At 40.9% G+C, this 18430-nt stretch overlaps 1 protein-coding gene across 1 annotated transcript in view; it reads right to left on the reverse strand.

Annotated features, from left to right (window-relative positions):
* Positions 1–757: 757 nt before the first annotated feature.
* PI4K2B (phosphatidylinositol 4-kinase type 2 beta) overlaps positions 758–18430 on the reverse strand; it is a 31606-nt gene continuing 13933 nt past the window's right edge. Inside the window, exons 6-10 of the mRNA XM_084799539.1 lie at positions 17155–17222; positions 14024–14123; positions 11194–11327; positions 8937–8996; positions 758–3038 (exon numbers count right to left, since the gene is read on the reverse strand). Coding sequence (XP_084655665.1) covers positions 2865–3038; positions 8937–8996; positions 11194–11327; positions 14024–14123; positions 17155–17222 — 536 coding nt within the window. The 3' untranslated portion in view covers positions 758–2864. The remainder of the gene's footprint in view (positions 3039–8936; positions 8997–11193; positions 11328–14023; positions 14124–17154; positions 17223–18430) is intronic.

The following is an 18430-nucleotide window of genomic DNA, read 5'->3' on the forward strand; positions in this document are numbered from 1 at the left end:
ACTATGATGGTTTTGCTCTGGCCTTTTGTGTTGTCTTATTCGTGTTCTATTTTACTTTGAAACATGTTTTTTTTTAATCGCTGTTCATTTCTATTTTATTTCTGAAATATATTTTTAGCTCTAGTATTTCCTTTGAGCTCTGTCAGCACTCATGTATTGAGAGCTTGCCTCTGTGGCTTACCCACTTCCTTTAGATCTGATTTTAATGTGATGGTGCTCTGTCTTTGCTTCTTATAATTCCTCTATCATGTTTTTAGACATCATATTGGCATGTACACCTGGGAGGCTGAAGGGATCACTGAGCGCACAAGGTCGAGACCAACCTGGGCAGCATGGTAACACTCCTGTCTGCTGTGCTTCACTGGTCAATCTCCGCGGTGTTTGCACTGCGGGTTTGTTATCAGATTATTACCTTGTGTTTTTGAGACCATGCTGGAAGTTATAGTCATGTTAACTGTCTGTTAAACATGTCAACTCCTGTTTTGTTTTATTTTTCAGGCTCCCCGTGCAGAGGGTGAGTGTGGGCCAGGCCCGGTTCTTGGCTGCGTGTTTTTGAGCTCTCTCCTCTATTTGCTGCAGGGCTTCCTCACTGTGGGTGCAGTGTGACCAAACCCCTCACCTCCCTGCCCCACGCCATCCCCACAGTGACGGACTGTATCCCCTTGAACAGTAAGTGAAAACGAGCCCTTTCTCCCTTGCTTACTTCTTGTTTATAAGCGTAAGTAGAAACAGTCTAAACAGTAATCCACAGGAGCAGTGTAGCCTCAAGACAATGATTTTTATTCCTTTCGCTTATCACATTTGACAATATAAATATGCTCATTAATAACCCTACAATATTTAAATAAGAATCAGGTTCATGAGTGTTTACAAAACAGAGCCTAAGTACTTTCACTTGTAATGTTTAAATTCCTCAACTAATCTAACATGGTCAGACATTTAAAAATAGTTTTGAACTATTTTAGACTATAAACCAGTAGCAATTTACTAGGTTGTTATAAAAACTAATCTAGCAATTCTCAAAATACTGAAAAAAAAAATCGTTTGTGAAAGCCGTACCCACAGCAGAGGCAACTATGACCACTCCTGCAGGAGACATCTCGAAAGGCACATCTCAGTGACTAGTGTTCAGCAACAGGCGGTGGTCTAATCGATGCTCCAGTCAGGTTTCCATTATCTCAAACCTGAGCTAATGGAAGGTCAGAAGAGGTAGGAGGACACAGGTTTCCAGCTGACTCCTCAGGGCAGTGCTGTGTTCATTCTTTACATCCAAGACGAAGGTAAACATGTGAGAAAGAGCATGTGTCTGCCACACGCTAACTTAACCATGTGGATACAAAAATAGCTCATTAAAAAAATCATAAGACAGCAAACTTAAAACTGAACGGTGAGCCCAACCAGCCACTGCCCAGGTGTTCCGAGCACGGGTGTTACTGGTTTTGAGCCCTAAGCAAGACATCAATGCTTTCTTCTCTGCAGTCTTGTTTTTCTTTTCGGCTCATTTCTGTTTACATCTGTTGGTGACTAACAGTGCTACAGATTCCAAAGAGCACACAGATGCTCAAGATGCAACAAAGAACAACAGTTTAAAGCCAGCATGGATGGTCTGAGTGATGTTTCCTTTCTGATTCAGAGCGGGTCTTCTTTTCCAAGGCTTCATGACTCAAGATCCCAAACTGAGGTCAGTACGCATGTCAGGGTATGGTTTACCTTGCAGTGTTGTTTAACACTAACTGCAGTACTAAACTGATTAAAGTTAGTGTTCGGAAGTACTAATTTCCAATTATTTGATTCCCATATGAGAAACAAACAGTAATTTTGGGGGCAATGTTGTAATTTTAAAATACTGGAGCTCTACCTTAATTAAATATTATTCCATTCAATTCCCAGTTATTTCCTTTTTTTAAAAAAAAAAAAAGAGAGAGGAAGGCCAGGTAGTGGTGGATTTGGCAGAAGGAGGAGGATCTCTGTGAGTTTGAGGCCAGCCTGGTTTACAGAGTGAGTTTCAGGTCAGCCAGGGCTATTAGACAGAGAAACTCCATCTCAAAAGCCAAAAGAGCACTGGATCCCAGCACTCGGGAGGCAGAGGCAGGCAGATCACCATGAGTTTGAGGCCAGCCTGGTCTACAAAGGAAGTCTGGGACTACCAAGATAACACAGAGAAACCCTGTCTCAAAAAGAAAAGAAAAATGGAGGGAGGACCAGAGATGTCATATTTTTCTCCCTCACTAAAACAGAATAATTCATCAACAATATACTAAAGTACAAAAATTAAAATGGTCATCTGTCATTTAGGCAAAATTTAACTTTCAGGTTCCCAGTGACAACCACCTTCGGCCACTTGATTCCAGTTTTAAAACAGCAGCTTTTTAAGTTAAGGTAAAGTTGCTTTATCCTTCCTGCCTGCCCTATCTACTGGCAACTCTACAAAAGCCGTTTCCGTCTTGGCCACCTTCAAAAGGTCTTTTGGAATGAATGCAAGAAGATTCTTCTCATGTTTAAAAAGTATATACAATGCTACTATAGTCAAAGACAACATTTCTCTTCTAGTTGTAATTCCATAGAATTACAGCCATGCTAGCATGTGTAAACCATAAAATTACTTTTTAAAGTAATAACATAAAATACAATTTGTTTATAAAAACACAATATAGGCGATATATCACTTCCCTGAAATAGAAATTTAATATTTGGACAAAAAATCGTAAACTTCTGATTACATTCAAAATATAGTATTATTTTCTATATATTTAAAGACTTGAATTATTTGAGGTTTTGGCAACTGGTGCTCTCAGCAGCAGAGTTACATTATTGTAATATTTTATCAGCACAGGAACACCACACAGCTGTTCCCCTTACATCTGCTACCAGCAAGAAAAGAACGGCTTCCTGCAGTGGACCGTCTGAGTGAAGGAACTGCCTAGGTGCACAACCCGCCCCCGCCCACCACTTTTACTGCACTCCACGATCACACACGGCATCTGCACCAGCTGCACAGGACTCTTCCCATCTCTCAGTGCCTGAGTGAGGTTTAAAATCTGTGGAAAGACAGAGACCCTCGTCAGGCTGGAGTAAGTACTATAAATACGGGCCATACGTATATACATTTGAATACACATATATACAAGATTAGAATTAGATGGCTTTTGCCACTTGGAACTTTAAACTACTGCAGAATGTACCAACATCCAGCAGCAGTGAAATCGGAGACTAAAGACATCAAAAGGTTGTATACACATTATAGAACTCAATGGCGTCTTCAATGTTTGACTTACTACTCACTCAACAAATAAAGGTACTGCCTTTCCAGTCTCCCAAGGCTTTCCTTCTGTGTGCTGGGACAGGACTACTGACATGAACACACATAATTTATGCCTTTATTTTAGCAGGGGACAAGGGTCAGCAGCATTAACAGGTAAGCTGTGTGTGATAAGGGGAGAACACGAAGCAGCCCCAGAGTAGAGGGGAGAAGCTAGGAAGTCATCCACTTAAAATGTAGCTTTTAAAGCCCTACTTTCAAATGGGGAAAACAAAACCAGTAAAAGTAACATATAAGTATATAGTACATGTATATAATATGCGTGTAATAATTTTATGTATATAATATATATTATTTTTACTGGTTCTGTTTACTGTGGCATCATGTCCCACATTATAGATACGACTGTAACAACTTATTTACTCTCTCCCCTGCACAGCTAAGTAGAAGAATGTTATGTATTCTGTGCTCTCGGCATGTCATTACCTCCTCTTCAGGGATCTGAACACATGTGATATGCACATGCCATGCATTTCTCTGGTTCTTAGGAAAGAAGTGATAAGCAGTAAGCTTCAACAGACAGACACACAAGCGAGCAAACTTCATAGGCCCTTGAATAGCATAAATCATGTGTTTCTAGATCAAACTATTTCAGCTATTTTATCAGGGAAATAAATCATTACTAGTAATTGTAGTTAGACTGTATTTTACAATCTCTTTAAAAGTTTCTAGGCTATTATGTAACAACTTACAAAGTTTAACTTTATAAGCACTGTCTGTACCAAGAACTTAAAAATGTAGACCACTATGACTACAAAAAGTAGAGTTCTGACTAGTTTCTTCTAATTAATTTGGATTAAAAAATTCTATTTCAAACTCAGCCTTTAATCCCAGCACTCAGGAGTCAGAGGCAGGCAGATCACTGTGAGTTCAAGGCCAGCCTGGTCTACAAAGCGAGTCTAGGACAGCCAAGGCTACATAGAGAAACCCTGTCTCGAAAAACAAAAACAAAAACAAAAAACCCCAAAACAAAACAACAACAAAAAACAAAAAACAATACAGCAAAAATCTATTCCAAACATGTTAATCCAAATGTAAATATACCATTTTAAGTAATGCATGATATTGCTGGACTCTATAAACAATATGTGATCGTTACAGAGAACCTGGGAGACAAAAAGATACAAGAAAATGAAAATAACATGATACCAATTTTCAGATCATTGTACAGCAGTGGACAGATTAATCCTCATCTGTCTTGACTATTAGTATTCTCTGGGAGTTCAGAAGACACAGGAAAGTCTTGCTTTATTACTAGAGAAACCTTTACAGAGCAGCCCCCCACCTGTGTTGGGAGAGGAACTGAACAGGAGGGAAAACCATGTGCACTCTAGAAGAACTCACAACCGAGAAACAAATGGCCATGTGAGCAAATGACGGCAACGCAGAGTGGCACACACCACTTCCAGGGAACAGTGCCCCCAGCCTCCCTTCCAACCCAGTCTCACCCTGACACACCGCTTGCTCTTTTCACTGCTCAAATGGTATGCAAATTTATATTATATGCATAAATCCAAGAGAATTATTTGAAAAACATCCATGTATTTTGTGTGTGTGTCACACATGTGGAAAGCAGACGACAACCTGAAGAAGTTGGTCCTCCCCTCTCCTTCCACCATACAGGTACTAGAACTCAGGTCAGCAGGCTGGCAGAAAGCACCATTACTCCTGAGCCATCTCAGCAGCCCAATAGGTCTCAGTCATGGCGGAGGCTGACTGCAAGGACCGCATTCCACAGATGCTCACAGTTCAGCTAACAAGGTTACTATGCTGCTTCTGCTTAACAGCACCCTGCTCAGCATGTTCATTTAAAAACCAAGTTTAATTTTTACAATTTCATTAATTTATCACATGTGTACTACTGCCAGAATGCACTGGATGTCAGAGGACAACTTGTAGAAGTCAGTTGTCTCATTTTAGCATGTGGGACGAGGGGAGTGACCAGATATGAGAGGGCTTGGCACTAAGCGTTTTACATGCGGAGCTGTCTTGCTAGCCCTTTAAGGAAAATTGACAAGAGTGTATTCGCAGAGAGCACTGTGGAGTCAAAACAAGTCCCTGGTAAAGAAACTGCCGAAAACCCAAGTCGCCCTCTAAGAGAAGCATGCACCAGGGCATCTCTGGGAAGCAAGGAGGAAGAGCACTGAGATGCTAAACTCGGAAAGAGCAAGGGGATTGGGTGCAGTCAAGCTGCCAGTGGCCTCGTTGGCTACCTCAGCAGCCTGGGAGTCAGCCATAACAGGGGAGTGAACCAGAACTCTCTTTATTTATTTATTTTTGGTTTTTTGAGACAGGGTTTCTCTGTATAGCCTCAGTTGTCCTGGACTCACTTTATAGACCAGGCTGGCCTCAAACTCACAGTGATCCGATCCGCCTGCCTCTGTCTCCTGAGTGCTGGGATTAAAGGTGTGCGCCACCACACCCAGTGCCCCAAATTTCACAGCCCCTGAGTTAAGCTTCTCCCACAGAAAATGCAGGTATGCTGTGAAAAGTTGATGAACATAAACACATCCAGTGAAGGGTCAAGTATTAAGAAGGAACTAAAGTTTTAGCTTTCCCTTTCCCTTCTCTTTTCTCTCTCTTTCTTTCCTGGAACTTGTTTGTGTACACCAGCCAAGCTGGCCTCAAACTCGCAGAGATCTGTCTGCCTGCTTCTGCTAGGAATAAAGAAGCATGCCACCACACATGTCCCTCCGCCATGCCTGGTTTTGCTATGTGATTTTCTACACCACTTTGCCGTAGTTCATAGAGACCGAGGCAGGTGGATCCCCTACAGACTCAAGGCCAGTCTGGTGTAAATAATGAGTTACAAGACAATCAGGGCTACACAGAAAGTCTGTGGCAAAAAAACCCCTCCCACCGAAAGACAAATGAACAAAGCCAAAAGCACTAGAGAGGGAATGAGATGCCAGAAACAACACAAACGTCTCGACTTGGGGAAGTGACAGAAGTCAGGGTACTGTTGTTTGGCATATACAAAACCACTGTCATTTTGCTGTTATTGCTGAGTCCCATTCCCACATGCAAACTTAGTTTAAAAGAAAGAATAATTCGTTTTTAGGATAGTTTGAAAAAAAAAAAAGCTAAAATCAGAGAGCCCCACAACTAGCTCTGTGGTCAAGGTATATTATGTTTTTTGGCTATCAGAAAGGTCAAAATTAAATTAAAAGTAGAAAACTGAGTCTGGGAGATGGCTCACTGGCCATGCAAGCATGAGGACCAGACAGATCCTGGATTCCCAGAATCTACAGAAAGCAGGTTAGGCTTGTAGTCCACCTGCACGGGCAAGAAAAGCAGAGGCAGCAGTGCCCCAAAGCAAGCTGGCTAGCCAGACCAGGCAAGCAAGCTCTGGGCTCAAGAAGAGACTCTATCTCACTGTGTAAGGAAAAAAGCAACCGAAGAAGATACCCATTGTCTACCTCTGGCTTCCACATGCATGTACATACATGTGCATGTGTGCACACACCAACATACATACATGTACACAAACCATATATATTGAAAAAACTAAATAAAATTAGAATATCAAATGAAGTTACATAATTGAGGTACTACCATTTTGCTCCTTTCTCTCTTCAGATCTTGACCTGTCATGTACTTTTTTCTCTCTTTCTCTTTTGGAGACAAGATCCTGCTCTACAGCCCATACTGATTTGAACTGAGTATGCTTTTGCCTCAGCCTACACAGTACTGGAATTATGAATGTACATTATCAAGCCCAGCTCTGCTGTACTTATTTGTGTCAGACATAACTCCTCTGTGGAGAGGCTATGAATAAATGAACTCAGGATAGCAGACACCACCTGGCATGTCTTATCTAACTTCAGAGTTCAATGTTATCATGTAGCTTTTATAGTTTTTGTTTTTTAATTCTTTGTGTGTGAACTTAAATGCATAAATGAATCTTACAACATTGTTCATAATAAAATGGCATCTCTAAGATAAACATATAAGAGTTCCCTCTTATCTATGGGTTTCAGTTACCTATCATAGTTAACCTCAGTTTGAAAAATTTAAAAGAAAAATTTAAAAAGCAAGCAATTTGCAAGTTTCAGTATATTATAATGATTTAGTTTTCTTACTGGCATTGCTAATCAAATTTTGTCATAGGTTATTTGCCTACACTGCTTAGTTTCAGGTGGCTGCTTGAGAACTTGGGACGGATCTCCAGAGGATAACAGCAGACTAGTCTACACGCACAGGGACAAAAGTCCAGAAGATGAACCATACTCATCTGCTGAGTTAATTTGTTGGGAGCAAAAAGTCAAATTGGGCCTTAGTTCTTTCTACCTAAACATGTAGTTCAAAATTGTATACATAATAAATCAATCTAAAGAACAAGAAAAAACCATGTAGTTCAAATCCATCTGGGGATGGCAACACTGTGCTTTGTGAGAATAACCACTGCTCCCTAATCCCCCCTACTTGCATGGCAGCTCCTAGCTGGGCTCCCGGTCCTGACTCATCTGTGAAGCGCATCAGCAAGACGTCCTTCACTTCACAGCGTCGTTGCTATTAGGAATCCTGTTGCTGAGACTAAGTCTTACCTGCCCCTCACTCAGCACACACACAGACACAAAACCTTACACACGGTTTCAGAGAGTGCACCAAAGCAGCCCACAGTAGTTCTCCCTTAAATTACTTCCATCCTGTCACAACTTTTCTCCAATGCTACACTCCTAACTTCTGTGACCCTTCCATGTGGATTTCATACTCTAGCTCTTAAGAACCTCTGCAGTCTAGCTCTATCTAACTAGTTATCTCTGTAAATATTTGATGAATTAATGAGTATCTGATTTCATTGTATTTACCATTATGCCACTGTATGTAATAGTGCAAAAACTAGACTCATCTTTGACACAACACAGTATCAAACAGCTGTATTATATTAAATATATTCTTTTAGAATGAGGCATTGGTTTGGAGTCACTAAGGCCAGTTTTTATCTCAAGTCTTTTCTTCTGGAACATAGGTGAAGCAAATGTTATATGGCTGGTAAGTGAGCATGACCTTTAGGCTCACAACAGACCTAGGGCCTTTATCTCACCAGGTGCTAAGGAGGAAAGAATAAAAGGACTGAGCTGAAATGATGTAGTTCTCTCACAGTCAGCACTCAACCTTGCTGATGTAACTGCTCTAGAAAAGCCAAGTGTGTTCCAGATGGAAAATTACCTACTGGCAAAAGAATCTGCTAGGGAAATGTTTGTACAAGTGTATCTGAGGAAGAGGAAGCAAAAGGTAGGCAGAATCACTCATAAAATAAGCATCAAAATGGGCACACATGAGACTGAGGATGTAGTTCAGTGGAAGACTGTTTGCCTACATGCACTGTGCAACCTGGATTTCATGTGGAGTACTTAAAGGGGCAGGAGGCAAGAAATTCTGCTGAGCAAACAACTGGCTAAACAAACAACACCTAAGGGGGGAAAAAACCAGCTAAGTTATAGGGCAATAGAGGTGAAATACTACTTAAATCAAAGTCATATATAGTCATCTGAGCTGTCTCAGTTCCACATCACAGGCAGCATTAGAGCCACACTTCCCTCACAGAGGGGGAAGTCAGTAACTGTCTCAAGGAGACATTCTTCTTAACAAACAGTACCAAACAGTGACCTACCTGGCCTCTCATCACAGACATCTGGCTCTCAAAAGTAGCTTTGTCAAATCCTTTGTCAATCTGTTATAGAAAGGGGGAGGCAGTTAATATAATTCACAACACCAACACCTTTAAAACAAACACCAAATTTTAAAACAAGTCTCTCTATGTAGCAAATAAAAGCTTTCCAATTGAAAACATAGTGAAAAAAACCGTTTTAATCTAGTGTACTTTTGAAAAGTCCCCAACTTGTTCCAGAAAGGATTTAATATGAGCCAATAAGTTTAGGCTTTTTATATGAATTAAGTCTTATCGGATCATAAAACATACATTACAATTAAAAGAGTAATTTTGTATACTAGGGAAGCAGAGGCAGGCGGATCTCTGTGAGTTCCAGGCTAGCCTGGTCTACAAAGAGAGTTCCAGGACAGCTAGGGATATTACACAGAGAAACCCTGTCTCGAAAAACCAAAAAGAAGAAGAAGAAGAAGAAGAAGAAGAAGAAGAAGAAGAAGAAGAAGAAGAAGAAGAAGAAGAAGAAGAAGAAGAAGAAGAAGAAGAAAAGAGTAATTTTGTAAAAAATTCAATGAACAAGGTCTTGTAAATATAACTTTTAAAATGTATGTATTAGAAAAACAAAGTTGTGGGGGCTGGAGAGATGGCTCAGAGGTTAAGAGCACTGACTGCTCTTCCAGAGGTCCTGAGTTCAATTCCCAGCAACCACATAGTGGCTCACAACCATCTATAATGAGGTCTGGAGCCCTCTTCTGGTGGTATACATACAGAGAGAGCATTCATCTACAATAAACAAACAAACAAACAAATAAAATCTTAAAAAAAAAAAGAAAAACAAAGTTGTTAATTCTTCTCTGTTGTGCCAGGCTATGCTGTAAGCACAAGTATCTGCAAATGAGGCTTAATGTCATATTTTTTGTTTTTTAAGATTTATTTATTTATTTTATGTAAATGAGTGCTGGGAATTGAACTCAGGACCTCTGGAAGAGGAGACAGTGTTCTTAACTGCTGATCCATCTCTCCATCCTGAATGTGGCCTTTTTTTTTTTTTTCTTTTTGGTTTTTTTTGAGACAAGGTTTCTCTGCGTAGCCTTGGCTGTCCTGGACTAACTTTGTAGACCAGGCTGGCCTCAAACTTACAGCGATCTGCCTGCATCTGCCTCCTGAGTGCTGGGATTAAAGGCGTGCACCACCACTGCCCAGCTAATGTAGCCTATTTTTAAAGACTACATTTTCTTTGGTAATCAAAACTAAATATTTTTAAATATTTTAAAATTAGCATATGGACAAATGTTTACTTAATTTTTCATCCCTAAAAACTATGCAAACATCTACCCATCTGCAGCCAAGAGTAAGCTATTGGCACTCAATGAAAGTCATGCTAGGCTGGAGAGATGACTTGGTGGGCAAGAGCACTGTTCGTGCTTCCTACCATCAGCATGGCTGTTCACAACCCCGTATAACCCCAATCCCAGGGGATGCAACACCCTCTTCTGGCCTCTTCCACTCTCTGTGGGCAACACACACACACACACACACACACACACGACACAGATTTACATGCAGACCAAACACCCATATACACACACACACACAAAAAGAATATTTTTAAAATGCTGATATAATACAGATCTATGTTTACATTCCAAATCTGGGCAATAAGCTTGACTTTTCTCAACATTAATTTCACCAATAGATGATAAAAATAGTACTTCAGGGATACGTTTAAAGTTAAATATAAATAAGAAAGCCTGGGTTTATTATGGCAAGAAGGCGTACGCATCCCAGTGTGATGACTCATCTCTGATGTTATGCCATTGGACATGAGGTCTCTGAGCAGCAATCACATCATGATGGTGGACCTCCCAGGAATGGGGTTAGTTCCCTTAGAAGCAGCCTCCCCAGAGCTAACCTGCTCTCTTAAGCATTTGAGGATGTAATGAGAAGTCAAGGAATGCAAGCTGGAAGAAAGCTGCCCAGAAGCTGTTCATGCCCCCACCATGACCTCAGACTACTAGCGCCCCTAAGCCATGAGGAAGATATGGGCACTGCATTGAGTGGGCCAGCCATAGTCCTAACCGCCATTTGAAACAATTCTGGGGCTGAAGATACAGCTCAGTGGTCAAATCCTTGTACAGCAAGCAGAAGGCCCTCAGTTCAACCCTTAGCACCACAGAAATAAAAATGAAAAGTAAAATTTAACATGGAAAACAAATGTATAGCTGTAAAGCTAAAACACCACCAAAATTAAATGTCTGTTTACCTTAAAAAGTTCATAAAGATCTTCACACAAATCTTGTACAAAGTTCATGTCAGAAATATAGGGTAGAATCAAGTTTCGGGTCTCTTCAGAAAAAGGAACTTTAGCTTGAGGAAGCCAAGCCCAGCGAAACGGATCTAGTGGGAGAATAGATGTTACTGAGCAGTGAGTGATGGCTTATTCAGCCTACATTTATCCACTTCTCTCCTTAAATTCCCAGCTTCTCCCAAATAAAGGAAAGGAAAAAGAAAGTCTCAGAACACAGTCTTCCTTTATAGTACAGGCTTCTCAGACCCTAGGCTCAGAGGGCCAGTCAGGATGCCAACACACAGGAAGGTCTTGTCTGAAGTTGTTCTGTTTCTGAGCTTTACACAGTAAAGAGGCAGGATTTGATAGTGAGTCTAATTCAAACAGCCCTATCTCAAAAAAACATATCAGAACACATCACATTTGGGGTTAAGATATTGATGGAAACCTACAGTCATTTACACACCCAGATCTAGTCCCATGGATGACATCTCCTATCTTCCATAGCTACACATGGTCAGGAATTGAGGAACTTATAAAGGAAGCTCCAATACTTTAAATAAGTAAATATAAGGCTTTAAAGGATTAAAAAAAAAATCATTCATGAGCCTAGAACTGGAAGTAGCTTAGCAATAGACTACAAGATTAGTGGATCAGTGGACTCTTCTAGAAAGTGAGGAGACAGGTAGATTGATTCCAGAACCATCTAGATAACTCTACTTGTTATAGTTTGAATGTGATACAGCCCTCACAACATCATGTGTTTGAACTCCTGGTATGTGGTGATGTTTGGAAAGCTGTGGAACCTTCTGGGCATGGGGCCTGAGCAGCAAATGTAGGGCTACAGAGTGGAGTTAGGGAATTAGAGTCTAGTTAAATGGTTAAAATGTGAAGCAGCTGCCTCAGCTTCCGTTCCCCTCCCCCACAGTGGTTTCTTGCTATAGCCCTACCTAGCCTGGAACATGTCATACAGATCAGGCTGGCCTTGGCCTTGGAGATCTGCTTGCTTCTGCCTGTAGAACGCAGGCTACAGGAGCACCGCCATGTAGGCACAGGCCCACTTCCTGCTTTCCTTTCCCTATTACAGGTGGACTGTATCCCCTTAGCCATGAGACAGAAGAAATCCCTCCTCCCTTAAGCTGCTTCCACAAGGCATCTGCTCACAGAATGAGGAAAGCCAAGCGCCCTTAGATCCATCCCTTAGCTCTATCCATCTCTGCACAGTGTGAGACTTGCACTGTGTGTTTTACAGGTATGGCCCACATTTCTCTGAGCTATTTCCTCTCTTCATTTCCTTAACAGTCTCATTTTAAAAGCTCTTATTCTTTGTCTCTGCTCCTATCCATGCCCTTCAGCTACTCTCACCATCCGCCACCTCCCGCACCCCCAGCCTGCCTGCGGACCTCTCATAGCCCAGGCGACTTAACCCTAGTCATGTGCCGTGCTCCACCCCTTTTATGACTTTCTTCCACTGTGGCTTTGTGAGTGCCACTCTCTCTCTCTAAGTTTTCTGTCTTGTCTGCTGGCTTTCTCTCCTCTCTTTTAATGTTACTGTTCCCTAAGTCTCTATTAGTCCTCTTTTCCCTTCATTCATTGGGCACTCATCAAACTTTTATTGTGTATTTATGTTCCTGGCACTGTATTAGGCAATGGTGTTTGTTCTCTATGACTTCCCTGGATGACAGTAAACAAAGCCATGGCTTTCACTATAAAGACAGCAGCTAAAACATCCTTACACCCTTAATACCAATTCTTCTGTAAGTTCCAGACCCTAGATCCCCAACCACATGTTTGACAAAACTTCCCAGATGTTTTATAGGATGTTTATAAACCTACCACTTGAAAAAAAGCAATTTGCATAAAGGTTTCAAATAATTAGTGAAAAAAATAAAATGCAAGCACAAGACAATTCAAATCCGTTCCATAGAAAAGAGAAGGAGGCAAATTAGAATTTATGGTAAATTTTAAAAAATAGGTAAGTTCAAAAGCTACCTATTAAAAGACTAAGACTGGCCGGGCATGGTGGCGCACGCCTTTAATCCCAGCACTTGGGAGGCAGAGGCAGGCGGATCGCTGTGAGTTCGAGGCCAGCCTGGTCTACAAAGGGAGCCCAGGACAGCCAAGGCTACACAGAGAAACTCTGTCTCAAAAAACCAAAAAAAAAAAAAAAAAAAAAAAAAAAAAGACTAAGACTGGGTTAAAAGAAATCAGCTGTTGTTTTATGTTGCATACCTACAACAAAATGGTGGAAGTTAAATATGTCTCAGGAAAAAAGAGAGAGAGAGAGGAGAGAGAGGAAGAAGGGGGGAGGAAGAGGACTCGGTAGACAGAGGCAGGTGGATCTCTGAGTTAGAGGCCAGCCTGGTCCACAGAGTGAATTCCAGATAGTCAGGGATACACATAGAAACCCTGTTTTGAAAAACAGAACAAGAAAACAAAAACATCCCCAAACTGGCCCCAAATGTATCAAAAACAATTACCTGGCCCAGGAGAGTCAGGAAGGGTAACTAACGCATCGTGAAGAAGCATGGGAGGTCTGAATCTTGCTAAAGGAGTGGAGCCCAAAACATCACATACATAAAACCTTAAAAATTAGAATTACCAAACCTATTTCCAAGACTAAAACCAAACAATGTCATCCAAAAGTACACAAACAATATGTGGCAAGACCCAAGTCACTCGTCCCTTCAAAGCCCCAGGGCTGGAATTGAGCCCTAATGAGTGATCACACTGGATCCAGTTTCCTTTGCTATTCCCATCTGTCAGTTCTGTACCCTTCCCATCTGAGAGAACTCTAAATACTTACATGTTCTCCACTCATCAGGGTGTTTAAAGGGAAACGCTAGCCCATTATCAATTGCAGCTACTTTAATGAGCAATTCTTTATTATTAATCCAGTTTGATTCCTAAAGGGGAGAAAAATGATCTATTGATACATTCTATAAAAAATTTTCAAAGGGATCAATTGCAATAATTACTGAGGTTTAAGGGCATGCTCTCTTGAAAATGTATAAAATTAGAATTAGGTTTCCAGAAAGAATAAAAAAAAAATCACACAAGAAAGAAGAGACAATCTTTATAAACAGTGAACATTTCATAATTGCTATTTTTTCAATGATTTATTTATTTATTATATATACAATGTTCTACTTGCATGTGTGCCTACACACCAGAAGAAGGTACCAGATCTCATTATAGATATATTTTCTGTGGTTGCTGGGAATTGAACTCAGGACCTTTGGAAGAGCAGCCAGTGCTCTTAACCTCTGAGGCAGTTTTCCAGGCCCTGTTACTTTTCTTAAAATAATTATTTGATTTTATGTATAGAGGTGTTTTGCTTCCATGTACTCATGGTACAAGCAAGGACCAGAAGAGGGCGACATAGTTCCTGGAACTAGAGTTACAGAGCCGGCTGTGAGGCACCTTGTGGGTGCTGGGAATTGAACCCAGGTTATCTGGAAAAGCAGCTAGTGATCTTAACCACTGAGCCATCTCTCCAGCCTCCATCACAGTTTCTTTTGCTAAGCAAATTTTTAAGTTACTTTATGATTAAAGTTTGTTTTTTGATACAGCTAAGTGCTATGCATACCAATTTTCAAATTTCCTGGATAACTACTTAAAAGTACAAACATCTCAAAGTGATGCAACAGCTTAAGTGGTAACTTGAGAACAGAGTGTAAATATTGAAGAAATTATTTTAAAGGTTCTACAAAATATATATTGTTCTAAACTTTAAAACCGTGCTAAAAGTGTTTTTTTTTTTTAAATGTAAACTATCTAAAATCTAAGCTTGTGAATGAGAATGATCCCCCACAGCTCACATGTTCGAATACCTTGTCCCCAGTTGGCGGAACTGTTTGGAAATGATTGGATGAGGTTTTGTTGGAGGAGGTGTGTCAGTGGGGTTGGCTCCAAGTTTCAAAAGTCCATGACATTCCCAGTTAGCTCTTTGCCTTGAACTCTCAGCTACTGCTCCGGCAGCACGCCTGCCTACCCACTGGCATGCTCCCTGCTGCGACACTCACAGATTCCAATCCTCTGAAAGCCCCAATAAACTTTTCCTTTCTGTAAGTTGCTTTGTCTTGGTGTCTTTTCACAGCAATACAAAAGTAACGGTACCCAAAATTGATAGCAACGAATCTGAAATCTGTAATTCTGATAACGTAAAACATCTATACAGTCTATTATTTCAGTTTAAGCCAGTTTGTTATAGGTAGAAGTATTTTCTAGAAAGTTCAGAGGAGAGTTTAGAGAGATTTTTCAGAGGTTAAGAGCATTGTCTGTTCTTCCAAAGGCCCTGAGTTCAATTCCCAAAAACCACAAGGTGTCCCACAACTATTTGTAGTGAAATCTGGTGCCCTCTTCTGGCGTGCAGACACACATATGGGCAGAATACTGTATAAATAAATAAATAATAAATAAATAAGTAAATCTAAAAAAGTTCAGAGGATATGATTCACAAGTAAAACACGTATTCCATTTTGTTATGTAATGTTGTTATTACCTAACACTAAATTAAAACACTCAGAAAAGAAACAGAATCTGGAAATACAAACATGTCCCTAGATATCAGAAGCCATTATTGCATAAAAGGTAAAGATGGTGTGTCTAAAAATGTCAAAAGGCTTACAAAAGTACTGAAGGAATACCATACGTGGTCGCCAATACACATAGAAAAGAGACAGGAGCCGGGCGGTGGTGGTGCACACCTTTAATCCCAGCACTTGGGAGGCAGAGGTAGGCAGATCTCTGTGAGTTCGAGGCCATCCTGGTCCACAAAGTGAGTCCAGGATAGCCAAGGCTACACAGAGAGACCCTGTCTCAAAAAAGAAGAAGAAGGAGGAGGAGGAGGAGGAAGAGGAGGAGGAGGAGGAGGAGGAGGAGGAGGAGAAGAAGAAGAAGAAGGAAGAGGAGGAGGAAGAAGAGGAGGAGGAGAAGGAAGGAAGGGAAAAAGGAGGGGGGTGCATTGTTCCAGAAGTGGCTTTGTTGGTAAAATGCTTTGCAGCACAAAACCAAGACCCCGAGTTTTATACCCACGACCCTTGTAAAAATCCAGGTATGGCAGTGCACACCTGTAATGCTAGTGCCAAGAAGACAGAGAGAGATCGATTCCAGGAACTCAATAGCCAGGCAGCCTAGCTTACTTGCCAAGCTTCAATGAAATATCATGTCTCAAAAACAAGGGGGATGGCCTCTGAGGAATGACACCCAAAGTTGACCCCTGGCCTTCACATATAGTTAGTTGCTCATAAGCATCCAACTCGAAACACACATATAAAATGCAATGTGAACAAAGTGATAGAAGAAAAAAAAAAACAGAGAGAAAGGATCAGAAACCATGAATCTATCTGGGTGGGCAGTGTACACATGTAATCCAGCATTTGGGAAAAAGAATTAAGAATTGAAGGTCAACTATAGCTATAGAGCAAGTTTGAGGCCAGCCTGGGCTATGTGAGACCCTGAGATAAAAAAGTAAAAAATAAAACCAAGCCGGGCAATGTGACACACACCTATAATCTCAGCACTCAGGAGGCAGAGGCAGACCTCTGTGAGTTTGAGGACAGCCTGGTCTACAAAGTGAGCCCAGGACAGCCAAGGCTACACAGAGAAACCCTGTCTTGAAAAACCAAAATAAATAAAGAAATAATAAATAACCAAAAAACAAAAATAAGCCCCCATTACCAGCAGCAACAAGGTAAAGAACTTAAATAAATTTGTTTTGTTTAGTTTTTTTAAGTTTTTTGAAACAGGGTTTCTCTGTGTAGCCTTGGCTGTCCTAGAACTCACTTTGTAGACCAGGCTGGCCTTGAACTCACAGAGATCCATCTGCCTCTGCCTCCCAAGTGCTGGGATTAAAGGTGTGCGCCACCCACGGCCCAGCCAAGAAATTTGTTATATAAACTGAATATATACTTTTACTCACTAAACTTTCCTTACCTCACTTTCAATTTTCTTCGCATATTTCATGTTTTCATATTTGACAAGCCAATTATCATTTCCCCTGTCTTTCAAAAGAAACAAGTCTGTTAGTTGATATTTGCAGATAAGTGTGGCTTCATACTAAGGGGCGAAATCTAATCCCCTAGTTTTTGAGATTTTTGTTGGTTTTCTGTAGCACAGATTTGGTATGAATATGGTGACTAGTCTTATGTCAAACTGTTATCTGAAAGGAAGGAACCTTAATTGAGAAAAATGCCTCCATAAAATCTGGCTGTAAGGCATTTCATTAATTAGTGGTTGTTAGGGGAGGGACCAGCCTATTGTGGGTGGTCCTGGGTTCTATAAGAAAGCAGCTGAACAAGCCATGGGAAGCAAGCCAGTAAGCAGCACCCCTCCATAGCCTCTGCATCAGCTCCTCCCTCCGGGTTCCTACCCTGTTTGAGTCCCTGTCCTGACTTCATGTGATGATGAACAGCAATTTGGAAGTATAAGCCAAATAAACCCTTTCCGCCCTAATTTGCCTTTTGGCCATGGTGTTTCATCACAGCAATAAAAACCCTAGCTAAGACAACAGAAAAGTTATGATTTAACACAACTTTAAAAACATGGTCAGTATAAGCTGATTTTTACTAAACTTTCCTCTGTGCTAGATTATTGTCTTAAGTGCTTCCCCTGTATTAACTGATTTGACCCTCAGAACCACCCTGTAAAGTAAGGGCGATGGCTAGGTCAGGGTTAATTTACTTGAGGAAGAAAGCACATTCACCCTGGCTGGTAGGCACACTCAAAGTTAGCCTCACCCAATGTCAACATTCGAGTACTCTGGACCAGTTTTAATATTAACCTAAGACCATTTAATTAAGAAAGTCAATTGAGAAAATTATATGATGCCTTTCAGAAGCTAATATAACGAAAAACAAACTTAAAAGAAGTGGTTCCCAAGCTGTAGGCCACTCAGGAATCACAGGGGGCCTTGTGAAGCAAAGGCCTGGCCCTGACCTGTAATTTCCGCAGAGGGTGGTATTTGAGAAGATGCGTATTGAGTAAGTTCTCCTGAAATACTGACGTGAGAGTCCAGGGAGCCAGTTTTGACCTATCTACACCATTGCTCCTCACAGTACAGCACAAACAGAAAGCTTAATGTTTCACAGTCAAAATAATAGTTACCAACATCAAAATAAGAATTTTCTCATGTACGCAGATAGCATGTCTAGTCTCTGGCATTGTCCTGCTTTTAGGCAACTCCACCTGAGGGGACAGGAAGTGTTCTCTG

Source organism: Acomys minous (assembly GCF_964271855.1).
Source record: "Acomys minous genome assembly, chromosome: 10".
Taxonomy (NCBI): domain Eukaryota; kingdom Metazoa; phylum Chordata; class Mammalia; order Rodentia; family Muridae; genus Acomys; species Acomys minous.